We start from the raw sequence: 18,246 nt of genomic DNA, 5'->3' as shown, positions 1-18,246 counted from the left end.
TTATAATCAGTTGTTTCTTCTACACTAAGTCTAAGATCCTAGATATATGTGACGTTCATCCAGTATTATATTCTAGAGTTTATGGTCCAGATATTCTTGGGTTGTTTAAAGAGAAGTACATATACATTTTTATGCCATTACAAACTTACTGTAGCAAGCGCAGTGTCCAAATTAAATGGCAGCCACCCGATGTTGTTAATGCCTTGCTGGATGTTTATTGTTTTTATGTTCTCAATAGAAGGGTGCCATGAGTGATGCCAGATGTATTTTGCCATTTTTTCTGGAGTCTAATATTTAATCTTTCTTCATACAATTGTATTGTTTCTTCCACACCTAGTTATGGTTGTAGTTAGGGCATATTGGCAAACATTACTAGAAATTTGATTCCCAAATTAATTTCACATGTGGCAGTATCCGAAACATTCACATTAGCAAACATCCATGTCACTCAATACCTTAGCAGCCTAGCTGGAAACGGGAACATGACCCATATTCCTGTTGTTATGTTTCACGTTCTGGAAACATCTACATCCTGAAAACGTGAATGTTCTCATTTCCACGTTATAAAATGATATCTCAAGTTTTCGTTCCCGTATCGAGAACAGGGACGGGGACTGAAACATGACTGCTAAGCTCCATACATGATGGTTTTTGAAATCATCACAATTAATGTTTCATGATGGTTTTTTAGCTATCTATGACGGAATTTAATCGTGTCATGTATTATCAGGTTTAAGAGTGACAAGACTTCATTAATGCCATGAAAAACTATATATTTAAATGTATATATAAGCATTTCAACAGATATATATATATCTACAAGTGTTGAAGCAACAATGAATTGATATCAGAGGGGGTTGCCCATTAATGGACTCCAAACGCCTACTAGCCTTTCCAATGAGGTCCGAGAGTTTAGAACAGCAGGTTTCGAATAAGTGGTGATAAGGACCTTCAAGAGTTTTTCTAAATTTCACTCTCCAAATTATTATTTAAAGAGTCATTTGCATAAAAATTATTTTCTATATCTTTTTACTCTCCAACAGTTATTTTATATCTCATGCACACTCGAGAAATTCATTCTCGTCTTCTATATTTAGCTAGCGAAAAATCTAAAATAGAAGATGACTATATTTGGATGACCATTTAGATAAGCTATTGGAGAGTAGTTTTTCACTAAAATCTCTATTCTTAGCATTTAGGAAGAATATAGAGAGTCTTTTGAAGATGCTCACCAATTACTTTCACCATGATGCCAGTAAACAAGTGGTACAAGGAGATATATTTAGAACCAGTGGTGACTGGTGAGGAACAATCCCTTTCTCTATAATTATTGATAAAGAGAAAATATGCTCCAATAGATTCTCTTTCCAATCCCCTTCCATAATTTTTTCTTGGTTCCTCAAAACCTTTCATCTCTCCATAAAAAAGGAAGAATAACTACCAAATTTTCTCAATTCTCTTTCTTTATCTCCTTTCACTAACATCTGTGGCCAAGGCCAACCAAGTGGCGATATGCCCATGCCACACCCCATGCCTTGTGCCGCCCTGCGCGCCACCTCCACCGGGTGGTATACCAAGTCGAACGAGTGTGTGGGCATGCAGACTTTCCACTAGTAGCACCAACAGATGAGAAAACAGAGAAAAACAAGAGGATAGATTTCTTTACCACGGGTCCTACGTATACAAGAGATGAGACTTTTTGCAAGACAAAGGAGATGAGACTTAGTTATCTGCTAGAGCACATATCCCCTATACTCTATAATTCAGTTTTCTTAATTTCTATACTAGATTGTAAGATAAACGAAAAATGACATCCGGTCGAGATGCTCTAAAACGTTCTACATGGAAATAGGCACCACTGTTGTCTGCTGGGTTCCATCACATAGTCAAAAAGATAAACAAGGCAATGTATTGAACGAAGTAGAGTAGAGGACCCTGCATCTTTAATTTTCCTCTTTGCTTAATCGATAGGCGCGGCCGGATTCCTCAACTTGATTTGCTCCAAGTTTCTAAGCTCCTAATAAGCTCTAGCATCAGTGGTTGCAGTGTCAAAAGTGATGCCAGAATACTCTCTCTTTTTATATAGCATCACCCCAGACCAGACCCAACGCCGTGCTGTTTTAATAGTTCGAGGAACAAAGATATTTGACTTTAGAGTTCGTTTACTAATAAATACCGAAGTACGGGCTTAAGCTCTCAACACTTGTTCATAAGAAAGAAGATGCTCTCAACACTTCAAGGTCCAAAACAGACGCGTTCCATTATTTACTTCATTCATGTACTACTGCCATTTGGTAATGCATACATATTCTCCTGATGCGTTCAGGACATGCATACATATGCATGCAGGAGCAGGACGCGAGGCAACTAGCAGTCCTTGGTACAGAAGCAGCGGTGGCGTAGGCCTTTGCACTTGCCACCGGTAAAACCTTCAGTCCGGCAAACGGTTGCGCAGTTTGCGTCTCTGGAGCAGGGTCCCTGGAAGCGGTGGCTCGGCGACTCACACTTCCTCGCCAGTGCCATAGTCACCGGTCCCAGCTGCGTATCTGCAAACACAAACACAAAGCAACATCAAATCATTTACATTTCTTGGATGACTTTGTGCGGCCGGAGTCGGTCAGTTACCACCATATCTATGTATTTGATGGATTTAAACGTTGTTCTAATGTGTGTGTGGCTTCACAATATCTTGCGATAGTTCCATATATAGAATCTTGCAAAATTCGAAGCCTTACAATCTACTCCATTACCTAGCGGCATGTATTTATGGTGACATACCAGTATAACCACCAATGAGGAGCAGGAGGAGGACCGCAAAAAGTTTGGTGGAGAGACCCATTTCAGCCTTCAGATGGAATGGCCGGAGTGTTATGCTGCAGGCTGAAGATATAGATGAGACTAGGTACGGGATACCCTTCTTATATACTTGCGTAGGTTGTGTAGCAGCACACAGATATTCTCGGGTGGTTTACAGAGGAGCACACAGAATTTTTATGCCGTTACAAACTGGCTGTAGCCACTATACACTGCCCAGATGGCGTCCTTAATGTGCTATGATGCTGTTAGATGTCTTTTGTCTTTTCCTTGAGCCTAAGATTTTCTTTCTTCAATCAATTGTTTCTTCTACACTAAGTCATGGTTGTAATTAGTGGCCCATCTTCATAATCTATCTATATCTATCTATTTGTCTATCTAGCTATCTGCTTATCTATTCTATCTATCTATATATATCTTATCTTATTATTATAAAAGAGCGAAGGAATTGTAAAATACGTGTCACCTAAAAGTCTCCACCTTCGGATGTGTTTTACCTAAATATTCTTGGGTTGTTTAAAGCAGAGCACGCATACATTTTTATGCCATTACAAATTTACTATAGCCAGCACACATTTTTAAAGAGGATCACACGCGCGTACCTAACTGGCCTTGCTGGTTGTTTATCGTTTTATGTTCTCATGAGAAGGGTGTCGTGAGTGATGCCAGATGTATTTTGTATTTTTCTTGATTCTAATATTGTCTTTCTTCACACAATTGTATTGTTTCTTATGCACCTAATTATGGTTGTAATAAGCTCATATTAGCAAACATTCATATAAATTTGATTCCCAAATTAATTTCACAAAAGTTCATGAGTGCCATGCAAAACTATACTTTAAAGAGTATAAGCATTTTAATAAATATGGAGTGAGACTATATTATTGAGAACAAAAAATAGGTACTAGAATGCTAGGAACATACAACAAGTGTTGAAGCAACAATGAATTGATCTTAGAGCGGGTTGCAATAAGATACTAACTAGATATATGTGACATCATCCATCCAATATCCTAGAGTTTAGTTCAAATTAAATGATTAAGGTCCATATATGCTGTTACAAACTGACTGTAGCCATTACACTGCCCAAAAGGCAGCAGCCTTTATGTACTCCAATGCTGTTATTGCCTTACTGGATGCATGTTTATCATCTTATGTACTCCAATGATGAGTGATGTCAGATGTCTTTGTCTTTTTTTCTTGAGTCTAAGATTTCTTTCTTCATTTAAATCTTTATTCTAGACCAATGAAAACATTCATATAAATTCTATGCTCAAAATCCTTACAAAAAAATTCACCAATACAACAAGATTAAAGAATATGAGTATTTCAATAACTACAAAATGTAACTATATCACTATATAACAATAAAAAATATGGCATATACTAGAAACATATCTACAAGTGTTGATGCTACAATTAATAAATTGATCTCATGGTGGGTTACTGAATTAATGGTATTCCAACATCTAAATGGCCTTTTAAAGATTCTAGATATATCTATTTTTCTAAAAAGGAGAATAGTTTTGGCTTCTTCCCTTTTGCAAATTCGACTAATTTGCTAGACATTATTTCACCAAGTCTTATAATATGAGTATTCCACCCCCCCCCCCCCGCAATTCAAATAACCAACTGATATTTAACTTGAATTCTAATTGATTGGATATGCCACATAAAGAATTGAAGGGAGATATCATACATTTTATTCGATGGAAGCCCATCAAAAAATGCGCTGCTAGAAATCCTGAATTGCCATATCCATACAATCCAGCCCTTAGGTTTCCAAAATATGTAATGGAAAAGAAGTGTTTTCAAATCGTTACTATTTGACTTACACCTATTCTGAAAAGGTCGAGGTATTTTGAATTGTTTGTTGATAAGAACAAAATAAGGTGAAAAAAATGATGGTTTAGTTGAAGGTCGTATCAAGAATTTCATTATATCTCTTCTTCAACCTTCAATTTTATGTCATACTTCATAAGGTACAATAGGTTTAGCCTTTGGAACATAAGTATTAGAGTACATAAAAGGTGGCAATGTTTAAGATTTCCATCTTTAGGATGGAATCCTTCAGGGACCATCTCAACTCCAGGTAGAGTTTTCACTTTAGGGGCATTCCAAATTTCAGGTTGAACTTCTTCAATTGATTCCTTGAATCATATGTATGTGGCTCAGGTTCTTATGTCTACAGACATCTCGGGCGAACCTTGTCCTGAGCATCTAGAGGTCTTCGCCTTTTCCTAGGATGGGAGGAGACAATAATAGAGTTAGTAACCTTCTAGGGTACCTATACTCTCTCTGGTGTATTTACTATAAGGTATATGTGACCCATACGTGCCCACGCGGAATCAACCATGCCGCAGCACCATGCCCGAGTAGCTGGTAGACCAACACTAGGGGTGCAGTCGTGCAGTGGTCATCCATGGTCCTGCAAAGAGGACCTCTTTAGCAAAGAGGCCTTAGTCCATCAGAGTACAAATCAAGTAGTACAAAATCGTTCATGCTAAGCCAAATTACTCAACAAACTGCTGTGAAGCTCCTGTCAATAACAAAGTTCAAATATTTTGATCGACCCCTTGCTTAGACCAAGAATTAAACAGATGATTTAAATCATGTACGTGGAGCTTTGATGCCTAATACAAATATACAGCATGCCATAATGCTTTGGCATAATGACACTTGAAAAGGTGTTGGATGATTTCTAACTTACTGTAAAAGAAGCACAATTTACTATCATTCTAATCTCTTCTAGCTTAAGTATTCTTAGTAAGAATTATCTATCTTGTTTTAAAACATCGTATAATTTTTTTAAAAAAAAACTTCATAATTTTCACATATTAATTTGATCATAATTCAAAGTCTTCTCACATTTAATTCTATATCTTTATCATATGTGGGTCGGAGGTGTCTTTTGCTGCAAACGAGAGACCCACCCACGTGATTGGACAAGCACGTGGTGTGGTGTGTGTGACTGAGCTCCCGTCGGATCAACCGCTAGGCTCGAAACGAGCGAACGTTCGCTCGTGGAACTGGAACTGGACTTGGGCCATCCGACGACAACCCCTGTATTTTGTACTTTGGATTAGAGTTTAACGTTTGAGACTGCCACGTGTCAGTCCGCAAAACAGGGCACCTTCGAGATATATAGCGAGAGACTAGACGACCCAACCCAATACGTACCCTCTCTCTCTCGTGTCGGTGCCGGATCATATTCCGCGGCTATATATATATATATATATATACTGTATGTCAAACTGACCATTACGCGCATACATATACATACATCCTATTATCTTCCGCACACGTACTGCACAAGGCATGGCGCCGCCGCCGCGGACGTCGGCGCCGGTCATCAACATCATCATCGCCGCCGGTGTCGTCCTCCTCTCCTTGCTCGCCGCAGCATTCACGGCGGCTGCGGCTGCGGCGCCTGGCAGTGATGAGACGACGACATGCGCGCCGTCGCTGCAGCGGCTGCTGTCGTGCCTGGACTTCATCGAGCACCGGTCGGACGAGGTACCGACGCCGTGCTGCATCCAGGTGAGGCGCACGGTGGCGGAGCAGCCGTGCTGCCTCATGCACGTCGTGCGCGGCGACGCCGCCAGGCTCATCGGCGGCCCCGAGTACGACAACACCCGCGCCGTGGTCAACGTCACCGCCGCGTGCCTCGGCGGCGACGACGCATCCGTCCTCATGTCCATCACCCGCAACTGCTCAGGCAAGCCGCTCCCGCCGCTGACACCTGAGTTTACGTTCACTACCGCCGAGGTGCCGCCGCCATCGTCGTCGTCGTCGTCAGGTGAGCAACAGATCGATTGATTCTGTAATGGTGGCGTAAGTTTTTTTTTGGTGTGATGATGCTGGTTTTCTCATTCGAACATGCAACTTTTTCAGTAACAATGTATGCGGGCTCGTCGGCTTGGACCTCATTGTTGCTAGGTCGTCTTGTTGTTCCGGCCGTCGTCTATGGAGCCGTTGGTGTTCTGGAAATTTAGTAGGCCTTCTCATCGTCGGAAAATACACCTATTTGGCTTGATTCATGTTGATTTACTAACTCAATCAATCAAGTACTATGAGTTGCTGCGCTTATTACCATGTAGATTTATTATGTGTCTAGCTATAGGCAAACCGTACGTGATGGATGTGTTCATCGGTTACAAACTTACATTACAGTAAACTCGATCTGAGATGCCAGGACAATGTATATATGCATATTATCTGTTCCTTTTTTTAATTCTTTTTGTGTTATATATTTGCTCTCTCTACGCACTTCGATCGAAGCACAAAGAAATAGGAGTAAGAACAATAACATCAGTACATCAATAACATCAGTACATCACACGCATACTGTCAAAGATTTTATTGCTCAAATCCGTACCCAAAAAAGCAACAGCCAGCGCGATCAACATCGGTTATAGATATGGCGGCGATGGCCGTGGCGGCGGCAACATGGCGATCGCCAACTCGATCTCGTCGTCGAGCCCGAAGTCGCCGTCAGCCAGCGGCGAGTCCTGCCGTGCAGCCGCGAACGCGGCCTGACAGCGCGCGGGCACGGCAGCGGCGTACTCCCCGCGCGCGGGAGCGCCGTCTCGTTGCGGAGCAGCGCGGCGATCTTGGCACACGCGTGGTGCTGGCCGTCGCCCTGGCGAGCCTCGCCGCGATGACGGCGAGGCCCAGCGCGTCGGCGGTGGCGGCGCCCTCCTTGTCGGCGCGCTGCAGCGTCCAGGCGCAATACTCGTAGTCGAAGCTGCTCCGGTCGCCGCCGGCGTAGCTCTCGCACCTGTCCTGCAGCGTCGTTTTATTGGAGGCCGCCATGCACATGCACGCGTGTGGGACGAGGACGACGAGGAGGAGGAGCGTGGCGCAGGGGAGAGCGTGTAGAGAGGCCACCATGGCGAAATTCTTAGCTCTCTGACTCTCTGTGTTAATTATGTGCAACCGCCTTGGTTCTTATTATATCATGTGAGACTCTCTGTTTGGGCATCAGTGTCAGATCATGTAAGTGATGGTTAATTACTATACCATTAATGTGTGTTCTCTGTTTGGGCATCAGTCTATGTTCAAGTGAGTTAATTCACGCAACGTACGTATATATACCATTGATAAGCCGAAACGTCGTTAAACATTCATCAACTTTCTCCTTCAGATTTTGGCATGCAAATAAAAGCAGCAGGACAGTATACAGCCAGGTTGATGTGTGTCTCTGCTACGTGTGGGACCAGCGACTAGAGAAATTGCTAGCCCTGCCCAGTAGGCAAGGGGATGAATGGGTTTACCCAAGAAATATAAATTGATAGATATAGATTTAGTTACTTGGAAGCTTTTAACTTAGTACTGCCGGGTGCGCACTCTGGCATTATTTCAGCATTTTCGGGCATTGACTTGTACATAGACTAGTAAACGACCAAGTCTGACAACTTGCACATTATGGCCTTGTTTAGTTCACCCCGAAAACCAAAAAGTTTTCAAGATTCCCCGTCACATCGAATCTTGTGGCACATGCATGAAACATTAAATATAGATGAAAATAAAAACTAATTACACAGTTTAGCTGTAAATCACGAGACGAATCTTTTGATCCTAGTTAGTCCATGATTAGATAATATTTGTCACAAACAAACGAAAGTGCTACGGTACCGAAAACTTTTCACTTTTCGGAACTAAACAAGGCCTATGTAAATAAATCCAATGAAATCACACTGCCACAAAAGCAGGGCAAGAATGAAACTGGTGCACGTGCACTTATATAGACATAAAACATAGTTACAGCTTTCTCATAAAGTGAAATTCGTTTTACCAAAAATACTACAAGGTACAAACTCAAAAAAAAAAAGGAAATTGCACAAACATAATGGGAAGATTAGAATGTCATCAGGAGGCATTTCCCAGCTGCACCTGCTTGGGGCAAGCAAGATCTTCGACGAGGGGAGGAGTAACGGCCCAGGCAAGGCGGTCAAGTAAAAAAGGTGTATTCAGTAAAAGATGGCGCACTACTATCCATTTATGCAATTGGGTAGAGTATTACAGGTGGGGCCCAAAGTGGCCCACAGGCCGTCGAGCCTTTATAAATTGTTGCCTGTAAAAGCAACTCCAACCCACCTCCTAAACAAGTCTATATTCTAAATCTAGGGACTTGGTCTAAAAATACTAACTCCAACCCACCTCCTATTTGGGCTCCCATTTTCCATGCCCTCCTAAATTATAGTTTCAGCCCCTCACATCTAGAACCCCTTATCCTACTTGTTTAGGAGGTGGGTTGGAGTTGGGTCTTAATTTGAGCCCCTACTTTTTTTATCATAGCATGTAAATAAAAATTTAAGGGCTTAATTTAGGGATTTGGGCTGGAGTTGCTAAGCAACTCCAGCAGTAGCCCCAAAACAGAGCCCCTACTTTTTATTTGGGTGCTCCCCTTACTTTTGGGTGCCCAAAATTTTTGCTTCTACTCCAACAGTACCACCTAAATGAAGGCCTCCAAATCCAAACTGACAGACAATGACATGTGGGACCCACTCGTCATTGGGTCAAACATTTCGCTACCGTCATTGGGTCAAACATTCCCGCTCATCGAGGAGAGGCCACTCTCACCGGAAGGGATGGCGGCGAGGCCCAACGGTGGAGGTCAGAGGTGGAGGGAGGGAGCGCGGTAGTGAAAATTAACGCTGGAGGGAGATGGGCGAAGCTGCGTTTGTTCGGTGTGATGAGGTAATTGCCACACCACGTAGGATGGGGGCTGGGCTGTTGGGCCAACAGGAATGGGGTCTGCACGGAAGATTTGGGTGCCCACCCCAAATTGGGGCCTTTAGTAGGGGCCCTACTGGAGTGTTGCTCTTTGTCTGGGCACCCATATTTAGCTATAGGGACTCAAGTAGGGGCCTTGCTGGAGTAGACCATTATTGAAAATTGTTAAGACAATAAAGTGAGGGACAAAGGATCCTCTCTGCTCAGAGGCAGAACCAGGGGCTACCCCCAAGCCTAGTCATTCCTTTAAATACCTATGTAAATATTAATATTTATAGTACAAGAAATATCAATTTCACCTATTTTTGTTTAAATATGATAATTTTGGTAAGAAATAGTGTAATATTTTTTTAAAATATTTTCAAACATATAATTATATATATTTTATCATATAAAAAATACAGTCATATATTTGCTCGGCCCTCCTTAATCAAATTCGTTGGTTCTGCCACTGTCTCTGCTCCATTAGCCGATTCGGGCGATCCACCTTGTCTCTCACATCAACGACGGTCAAGTCGGCGGCCACGGGTATTATAGGGAGTGGGTGCTTTGAGCATCAGTCAAGGAGGAGTGCATCGGGCATCAATTGGGGAGGATGTCATCGCTTGTCGGGAAGGAGGCCATGCATCAGCATGTGGCTACGTGGAGTCCGTGGCTCACACGTGAGAGAGGGGTCTAAGCTGCTCGCCAGAGACCACATGTCGGGTATCAAGGAGGAAGCCACATCACGGGCATCAGGGAGGAGGACAATGCCTACCAGGAAGGAGGAGGTGCACTGGGCTTATCTGAAGATTTATCTAACGACATTAATTATGCATTATAAATATTAATAATTTACTTTTGAGGAAGTGAGAATGACATTCTTTATGGAATAGAGGGAATATATATGAAGCGAGACCGAGTTTGACAACTTGCACATTATGAAAATAAATTCAGTGATATCCACTGCCATAAAAAACAGAGCAAGAATGAAACTGGTGCATATGCACTTATATATATAAACATAAAAGATAGTTACAACTTTCTTATAAAGCGAAATTCCTTTTGCCAAAAACATTACATGGTACAAACTAAAAAAACGAAATTGCACAAACATACTCCAATTCTTCACGAACATTAGTTGCTAACATGAAAGAAAGACAACATACTATATGATACGATCCTGCACCAGGCATTATTTCTCCCCGACATTAGTTAGATTACTCCCCGAGTGCGAAGGCAGCGGCATTGAAGCTATCGGAGAGGCCAGTGCCGGTCTTAAAGGTGACATTCTCAGGCGATGTCTCGGGAACATACACCTCTACCACACTCAACCATAGCATCAGCTCCTTGGTCTTGACGCCGGTGATCTTCCGCAGCTTCCCCTTCTCGACGAAGGCTGTCACCTCAGACGCGTAGGACACGGTCTGCTTGATCTTCTTGAACGTGTGCTCCACCTTCTTCTTCCGCTGCACCAGCCACATGAATCCTGTGGCGCGGTTGTACCCGAATTCCTGGAGGTCCTCCATGGGAAGGAGACCCTTGGGGAGGCTGAGCTCTTCCAGCAGCTCCACAGACTTCTTCCTGCACATGGCGTCGTCTCCGCTGACGACCTCTGCGCCGGAGCGGTGGCTCTCAATTTGGGACGCCATTGGAGCTTTGCAAGCAAATAATGGTGGTTCTAAGAGAATGTGTCGTTGTAAGACAGTAAGAGGATGAGTTGAGCTAGTTGTGATGAACTGATGAATCATGAGGCGATGGAGGAAGGTTTATATAGAGGTCTCAAGAACCGTTGTTAAGTGTTAATAGTCTTGGGCTGGGAGCCTGGGACTGACCACTAGGCAACTCGTGGCCCTCGTAGGCTAGCCATTTCTGACTTCTCTGACCAGCAAGCACACTCGGACGCACAGATTGACCTAGTCAAGTGATGCACAACCAGCTAGTGACAGAGTCTCATCAGTTAGCACGCCACGGTAGTACCAAAACAGTTAGCACGCCACGACCACATCGAACAATCTAAAAACTGGTCAGCCACAGCTGACTGACACGCCTTGGGTCTTATATGAATCTGAAACCAAGCACTCCTACAAAATTGCTGGATTTTCATTGACGTATCATATGGATGCATAATTTCTAAGCTTCAGTTGGCATGATACGTCAGCCAACTTGTATACTGCATCATTCATTGCCTCCTTCCTCCCAAATCCAAAAATATAACCCATGATTTGACTTGGTACTTTAACTGCTCCCTAAATCCCAAAACATAAAATACGGTTTGACTTGTGCAATCTTTAAGAGCACAACTTGATCGTTAATGTCTTATGTTAATATAGCATTAATGGCAATAAAAGTTTGATTCTCAATTTCTAGAGTTGTCTAAGTCAAATTTTTTAAAATTTTGACCAATTTTTTAGAAAAAGGGTAAGATTTTTGGTATTAAATTAGTATCATTAGATTTATTATAAAATATATTTTCATAAGATGTGCACTTTATGTCATAGATGTTGTTACTCTTTTCTATAATTTTTTTAACCTTACTCTTTTCTATAAAGTTAGTCAAACTTAAAAAGTTTGACCGGCACAGATTCTAGGAATTGATTCTTTCTTGAATGGAGGAAGTATTCAAGAGTATTTCTAACTATAAACCCAATGCATTGTGGTACGCTTTTCATGCTGATAAACTAAATGTTGGCGAAAGATATTAGAATACACATGTGCCTATAATTTTAGATTGTGATCGGAATATGCTCTTATATTTGTGGCAACAAATGTTTGTTGGGCATATATGACTTCTTCCCGGAAAGATTCAACGGCTAAGACTATATATTGTTGTGAACTTGTAAGTTATCCTAGCAATGTTGGGCAAAACCATTGTATAAGAATTGTTGTCTTGAACAATTTCCTCAAAAAGCACTGGAGCATAGAACACAATTAACTTTGGATATTCATCAATTTACTCTTATCATAATTAATCTATCCTTCAACAAAAAGCCAAAAGAAAAACCTTGTGCTTAGCATTTCCAAAGCCACTTGAAAGCCTAATGGATATCTCTATAACTCTACTAGAGAACTATTTAGGGCACTCACAATGCAGACTCTATTACAGAGTCCAAGACAATTAATTACATATTATTTATGGTATTTTGCTGATGTGGCAGCATATCTATTGAAGAAAGAGGTAGAAAAAATAAGACTTCGAGTCTTATTTAGACTCTAAGTCCACATTGTTCGAGATAATAAATAACTTTAGACTCTATGATAGAGTCTGCATTGTGAGTGTCCTTAGAGAATGTAGTTCCTATCATCTTAATAAAGAACACAAGTACTTAGAAAAATTGCAAGAGACTGGAACTGTTTCATAAGGTTGTAGTAAAAGAGACAGATGGAAAGGAGAATGGGACAATTGAGTTGTTGCTTTTCAGAACGGTGATGTTCTTATTTCTGGCAATGATTGTATATATTTCTATGAATGAAAGTATTGGCTTCCTTTTTCTAGTAGTGCCTTACAACTTTCCGTTGCTATAATAGTTGTTCTTGATTCGTATTTTCATTGTTAAAAAATGTATGCAAGTTCTTCATTAAAATGTAGCATCATTTGACCTTTAAGTCAAGTCTACCAAGAGCACCTTCTTCCTTTTAGGTAGTAGGATCACTCATTTTGATAATGGCATTCATTATTCCACTTTCATAGACTCAATACTGTTCTTGAGCAAACATGTTATCATTAAAATTCTATGTTACATAGTAAAATATTGTTCGTTACTGGTGTTGGAAAATCAAGAACAAGTTTATATTCCTTTGGTCTGTCACCTCCCCCTTGAACTAAACCAAAGCTTACAGCCTCCTTTTTCAGCATCTTTGGGCGGGCAATTGCTGCTGCCTCTTTCACTGATTCAACATGTCATCTTGTCGATTGTTAGAGCAATTCCACCAGATCTGCTTCTTTGTTTCCCTTAAAATTAAGTATACGGGATCAAGAAAATTAAAGTGTATAGTATAGGGGACATGTGCCCCAGTAGATTGATAAAAGCTCATCCCATTTATATACGGGTCCTACTCATAAATGGCGCACTCTCTCCTCCTCTCTTCTTGTATCTGTCCTTTGCTCTCTAGCACAACAAAATGGGGCTAATGTTCACCAACCTGGATGGCTAGCACGGCTTGGTGGGGGAAGTGCGTTTCACCCCACGGCACCATACCTGATAGCGGACCGCCACCCACTACGGGAGAGGCAAAATTCCCCGGCTTCTCTGAGTGTCAAAAATCAGACACTCGGGGAAGCCATTCTTCCGCGAGTGTTGCACTCGGGGAAGAATTGCACTCGGGGAAGAGAGGCTTCCCCGAGTGTTGTAGTGCACCTGACACTCGGGGAAGAGCGGCACTCGGGGAAGGCCCTCTTCCCCAAGCGCAACACTCGGGGAAGAACCGCGCCCAGGAAAGAAAAGTGTTACTTGACGGCCAAACCCACCGGCGCCGTTACAACTAAAAATGAAAAAAAAAACCTTCCCCGAGTGCCTTGCTTAACACTCAGGGAAGACGCTCTTTCCCGAGTGCCAAGACATGGCTCTCGGGGAAGAGGCTGGCTTCCCCGCCTCTTCCCCGAGTGCCGTGGGCTTGGCACTCGGGGAAGAATTTTTATTTTTTTATTTTTTTTGCCCCATTTTTTTTCTTGAGGTCTTACCACATTATTTAAAACTTCTTGTTCAAATTTAGGAAAATTTTAACTTTTTTAAGTATATTTTATTAGTTTTTTTCGTTTTGTTGATTTCTTTTGCATACTTCAAATTTGAACCGCAGATGCATCAAATAATAGAATTTTTTTATTCCAAAAATTATATTCATGATATTTGGTATATGTTGAGACCGTATCCAGGAGCTCAAATGAAATGTCGAGCATCTTGTTGTCGTAACATGAGGAACAACATGTAGAAAAAGTGTTTTAAAATTATATAAAATCCGAATAAAGTCCGAAAATCACGAAACTTGTCTAGGTGTCATGTTATCACATATAGGGGCTATGGTAAAAAATTGAGAAGGTTTCGAACAAGTTGCGATGTCGGATGTCTAAAACTCAGACATCTCCACATGTGATCACTTGTGATTAGATGCGGATATGTCTAGGTTTTGGCCATCGCACATCACAATTTGCTCGAAACTTTCTCAAATTTTTACCATAGTCTCGACATGTGATGACACGACATCTCGACAAGTTTTGTGATTTTCGGACTCCGTTTGGATTTTCTATCATTAAAAATTGCTTTTCTAAAAAGTTGGCGAGGTAATGTTTCGTGAAGAACATGTTCAAAAATTGAAGTTTGTCTCTGCACACGCCCTCGAAACACACTAAAAAACATAAATATCATTTTTCCAAGCGCCAAAATTCGATATTTCATGTACCTGCAGTTCAAAATAACTTTTTCGATAAAAATCTAAATCAACATAAAAAAATTAAAATATATAGCAAAAAGTCATAAAAAATTCTATATTCAAACATATTGTCTTAGATTGTGTATGAAACCAACAAAAAAAATTTTGGATTTACTTTTTATTTAAAAATATAAAACAAATAAAAATTAATTAAAAAGGAATTCTTTACCGAGTGCATACCTTCGGCACTCGGGGAAGACACACGCCCACACAGCCCTAATGCGCTGGCCAATCACGCGCGCGCACACAGCCACACACGCGCGCCGCACACACACATCCACACACACGCGCCGCACACGCCTGCCTCTTCGAGAGCTCGCGGCCGCCGCCGCCGCTGGCAGCCGGCCGCCCTCCGTACCCCGGCCACCTGCTGCCCGCCGGCCGCCCCTGCGGGTTTGCCCCACTCGCGACGTGGTCCTCCGGCATCTGACCGGCCGCACGGCCGCACCACCGCCAGCCGGCGCGCCGACCTTCCCTGCTCGCCCGCTACGAGAGAGGCCGTGGCCCTCCCCGGCTCGCCGGCCGCCGCTGGCCGAGGTGATTGGAGGAGATCCAGAACGCCATCTCCGAAGGTGAGGAACGCCGAGATCCAGAACGCCATCTCCGAAGGTGAGAAACCGAGCGCTCGCCGACCCTGCCCCACCCCAGAGGCGAGTTCTGCAAGCCTACGACTATGCTGCAACCCTGGCTGGGGCTGAGCTTGTCCGTCCAAGCCATCCTGTCGCCTCCAGGTCCACACATCTTGAGCTCATCCAGAACACCAGTGCTCCCATTCGAAGGTGAGGCCCTACTGCTATTTCTCAGATCTGCTAGGCATTTTTTTCTCAAATACATAGATCTGCTAGGGATGAATCAATACATGCATTGAAATTTATTATTGAATAGTTGGAGCACTGCCATATGCAAGTTGAAACTCTATACACATCGATTTCAATGAAATTGGAATTGTCTCTGCTCTTGCATTTGGTTGCAATTGATTTTTTCCATGGACTAGATGCATGCTTGATTTATTAGTTTTTTTTTGCAATGGCAGACAACTAAAATACAATTCCCATGATCTGTGTGAACTAAAATACAACTGGAATTTGGTGCTAGCGTATCCTTAATGTCTTCTCTGATCTATTGCTAGCTGCTGATTGGGAGCAGAGCAGCTTGGATTTTTCAGAAGCCGCGCTGGGTGTAGCTCACTAGAATTGATATATATACATGACTAGACCGGTTAAGTTTGGTATTTGTATACCCGTCCTAGCTGAATTTTTTGGCTGAGTCCGCTAATGTCTGTTCTGCTCTCTGAAATATTTTTTTGGCACTAATCTTGTCTATGCTTGAATACTGGCTAGGGAATTAATAATTTTTTGGCACTAATCTTGTCTATGCTTGAATACTGGCTAGGGAATTAATCTATTCAAGGTTATTTGTTATGACATGAGTTGTAAATTTGGGGCAGGTAGGCTAACATAATTGGTTGTTGTTATTGCCAATTTTTGCCCATAGAACTGCAGTGGTGCCTTGTGGAAAGCTTGAGATGTAGATACTAGCTGACGTGCTTGATGGACATGAATGAATGAATTAGTAATGCTTGGTTCAGTTTTAACATAACCAATCATTCAAATACATGCGACACTAACAACTAGCAATATAGCATTAAATGTTAGCATATATTCTAATGACTGGTTTTGTGGTCATCTAAGTGAATAATGTATGTATTTTGTCTGCAGCTCACAGAAACTTGGAATTTTAATAATTAGCTAGCATATGCTACTTATATAAGGGAATCCTTTTCTTGCAGGTGAAAAGGATCAAACTGCTTCTGTTCAGCTAGATTAGGTAAAAAATATTCATCAATCATATGCCTACTTTAATTACCTTTCCTCACTTAATAGAAGGATGCATATGCCTACAGTTGATTATTTTCACATGCTTTGCTACTTAAATTTGGTTCCTCTCTACTTATCAGGTAAAAGATGGACGGTGGGCAAGCCAGTGGGTGAGGAAGTGCGCTCGGCAGCGAAGGTGGGTTCCGTAGCAAGCTCGTCAGTGGATCTGTCTGAGTTCCTTCCCCACCTTGTTCTCGCCAATCTATTTCAAGCTAGATCTCGTTCAACCCATGTAGTAGCCAGTGGCAGCATGTAGATCTCGTTCAACCTAGCCAGTGGCAGCTTGTTTCTGTTTATCTTGAATGTCAAATGTTGATTCAAATGCCTAACACAATCTATTACTAGGGTTGATGGAAATGTTATAGGATCCATAATCATCTGCTGGTGATTATTGTAAGTAAAATTAACTGTTGTTCAGGAAATTATAAATCTATGATGCTCCAATAATGCATTTTTGGGATGGTCAAGAAGAATCAAATAGACCAGTGCATTCTTTCACTTAGGAGTTCATTTGAGTAATAACGAAATAATGGCTAGTTCTGATATCTGCATAATGAATATGAGAACTGAACAAAAGACACATGCATGCTCTGCTTCATCCCACCTCGTAGTCATACTAGACTACTTCTGTTTCTGAAAGTTCAATTTTCAGATTTTGGAAATAAATAATCTAGAATATTTGCTTAACAGTATCTGATAATATGCTAATGCACAATTTCAACTTGGTTGGTTAAGAGAACACTTCAACTTGAAAGCTAAAATAAAAAAATGTAATTGCAAATAGGAGATGAGGATTCATGCTTGATTTTTCTGGAAGTGATGGTTTTACTAATATTTGATGTTGCAAACAGAAATTGCTTAAATGAGTTATCCTGGAGGTTTTGAAAAGGACGAGTTATCTCCCAGGCGTCCAATTTTGAGTTATCTACTTTACTATGTAATTACCCATTAGTAAAGAACACTACAAGAAAGGAATGGTTAACTTGCTTACTCCTTTGAGCTTGCTCACGTGCAATCTTCTCTCTTTTTTGCAGCATCAATCAGGGACATCGTCAAACCATGTCGGAGGGTCGAAGGCATCGCGCGCCGGGCCATCCCCACCTGGACCGTTGCCGGGATCGCACATTGGGGCGTCCCAACCCTCGCCGGCATCGCACAGTGGACTGTCGCCGTGAGCCGTCTTCGGAGTCGTTTTTATGTATTGAACTTGTCTTGGAATAATGTGTACTTTTGAACATGCAGTTTGTAATATAATGTGAATTTTGTACAAATTTGATCGTTTGTGATATATAAATGTGGTTTGTGATATATTACTGTTGATTTGTGGTTTGTGATATATATATGCTTTGTTGTTTACATGGAAAATTAAAAAAAAAAGATTTCCAGAGTGGCTTCCCCGAGTGCATGTGTT

At 41.7% G+C, this 18,246-nt stretch overlaps 4 protein-coding genes across 5 annotated transcripts; 1 reads left to right on the top strand and 3 right to left on the bottom strand.

Moving 5' to 3' along the window:
• LOC8081801 (defensin Ec-AMP-D1) lies at positions 2,235 to 2,888 on the bottom strand. Its single transcript, XM_002459558.2, has 2 exons — positions 2,779 to 2,888; positions 2,235 to 2,546 (listed from the first exon to the last, which is right to left on the bottom strand). Exons 1-2 carry the CDS (start codon positions 2,837 to 2,839, stop codon positions 2,368 to 2,370), a joined length of 240 nt encoding a protein of 79 aa, XP_002459603.1. The 5' UTR covers positions 2,840 to 2,888; the 3' UTR covers positions 2,235 to 2,367.
• LOC8069154 lies at positions 7,227 to 7,707 on the bottom strand. Its single transcript, XM_021453360.1, has 2 exons — positions 7,435 to 7,707; positions 7,227 to 7,349 (listed from the first exon to the last, which is right to left on the bottom strand). Exons 1-2 carry the CDS (start codon positions 7,705 to 7,707, stop codon positions 7,227 to 7,229), a joined length of 396 nt encoding a protein of 131 aa, XP_021309035.1.
• LOC8069153 lies at positions 10,535 to 11,262 on the bottom strand. The gene has a single exon (XM_002459556.2). The coding sequence runs from the start codon at positions 11,181 to 11,183 to the stop codon at positions 10,752 to 10,754; it is 432 nt and encodes a 143-aa protein (XP_002459601.1). The 5' UTR covers positions 11,184 to 11,262; the 3' UTR covers positions 10,535 to 10,751.
• On the top strand, positions 15,599 to 18,143 carry LOC110432302. Of its 2 annotated transcripts, none has more exons than XM_021452422.1 (3): positions 15,599 to 15,737; positions 16,916 to 16,971; positions 17,870 to 18,143. In XM_021452422.1, the coding sequence occupies exons 1-3, from the start codon at positions 15,632 to 15,634 to the stop codon at positions 18,008 to 18,010; spliced, it is 303 nt and encodes a 100-aa protein (XP_021308097.1). In that variant the 5' UTR covers positions 15,599 to 15,631; the 3' UTR covers positions 18,011 to 18,143. The 2 variants fall into 2 exon arrangements, 1 of the variants encoding a protein (XP_021308097.1); XR_002449718.1 differs by lacking the exon at positions 15,599 to 15,737 and adding an exon at positions 15,744 to 16,785.

Source organism: Sorghum bicolor, chromosome 2, assembly GCF_000003195.3.
Source record: "Sorghum bicolor cultivar BTx623 chromosome 2, Sorghum_bicolor_NCBIv3, whole genome shotgun sequence".
Taxonomy (NCBI): Eukaryota; Viridiplantae; Streptophyta; class Magnoliopsida; order Poales; family Poaceae; genus Sorghum; species Sorghum bicolor.
The sequence above is the reverse complement of the archived record's forward strand: the minus strand, read 5'-3'. Positions and strand labels throughout refer to the sequence as shown.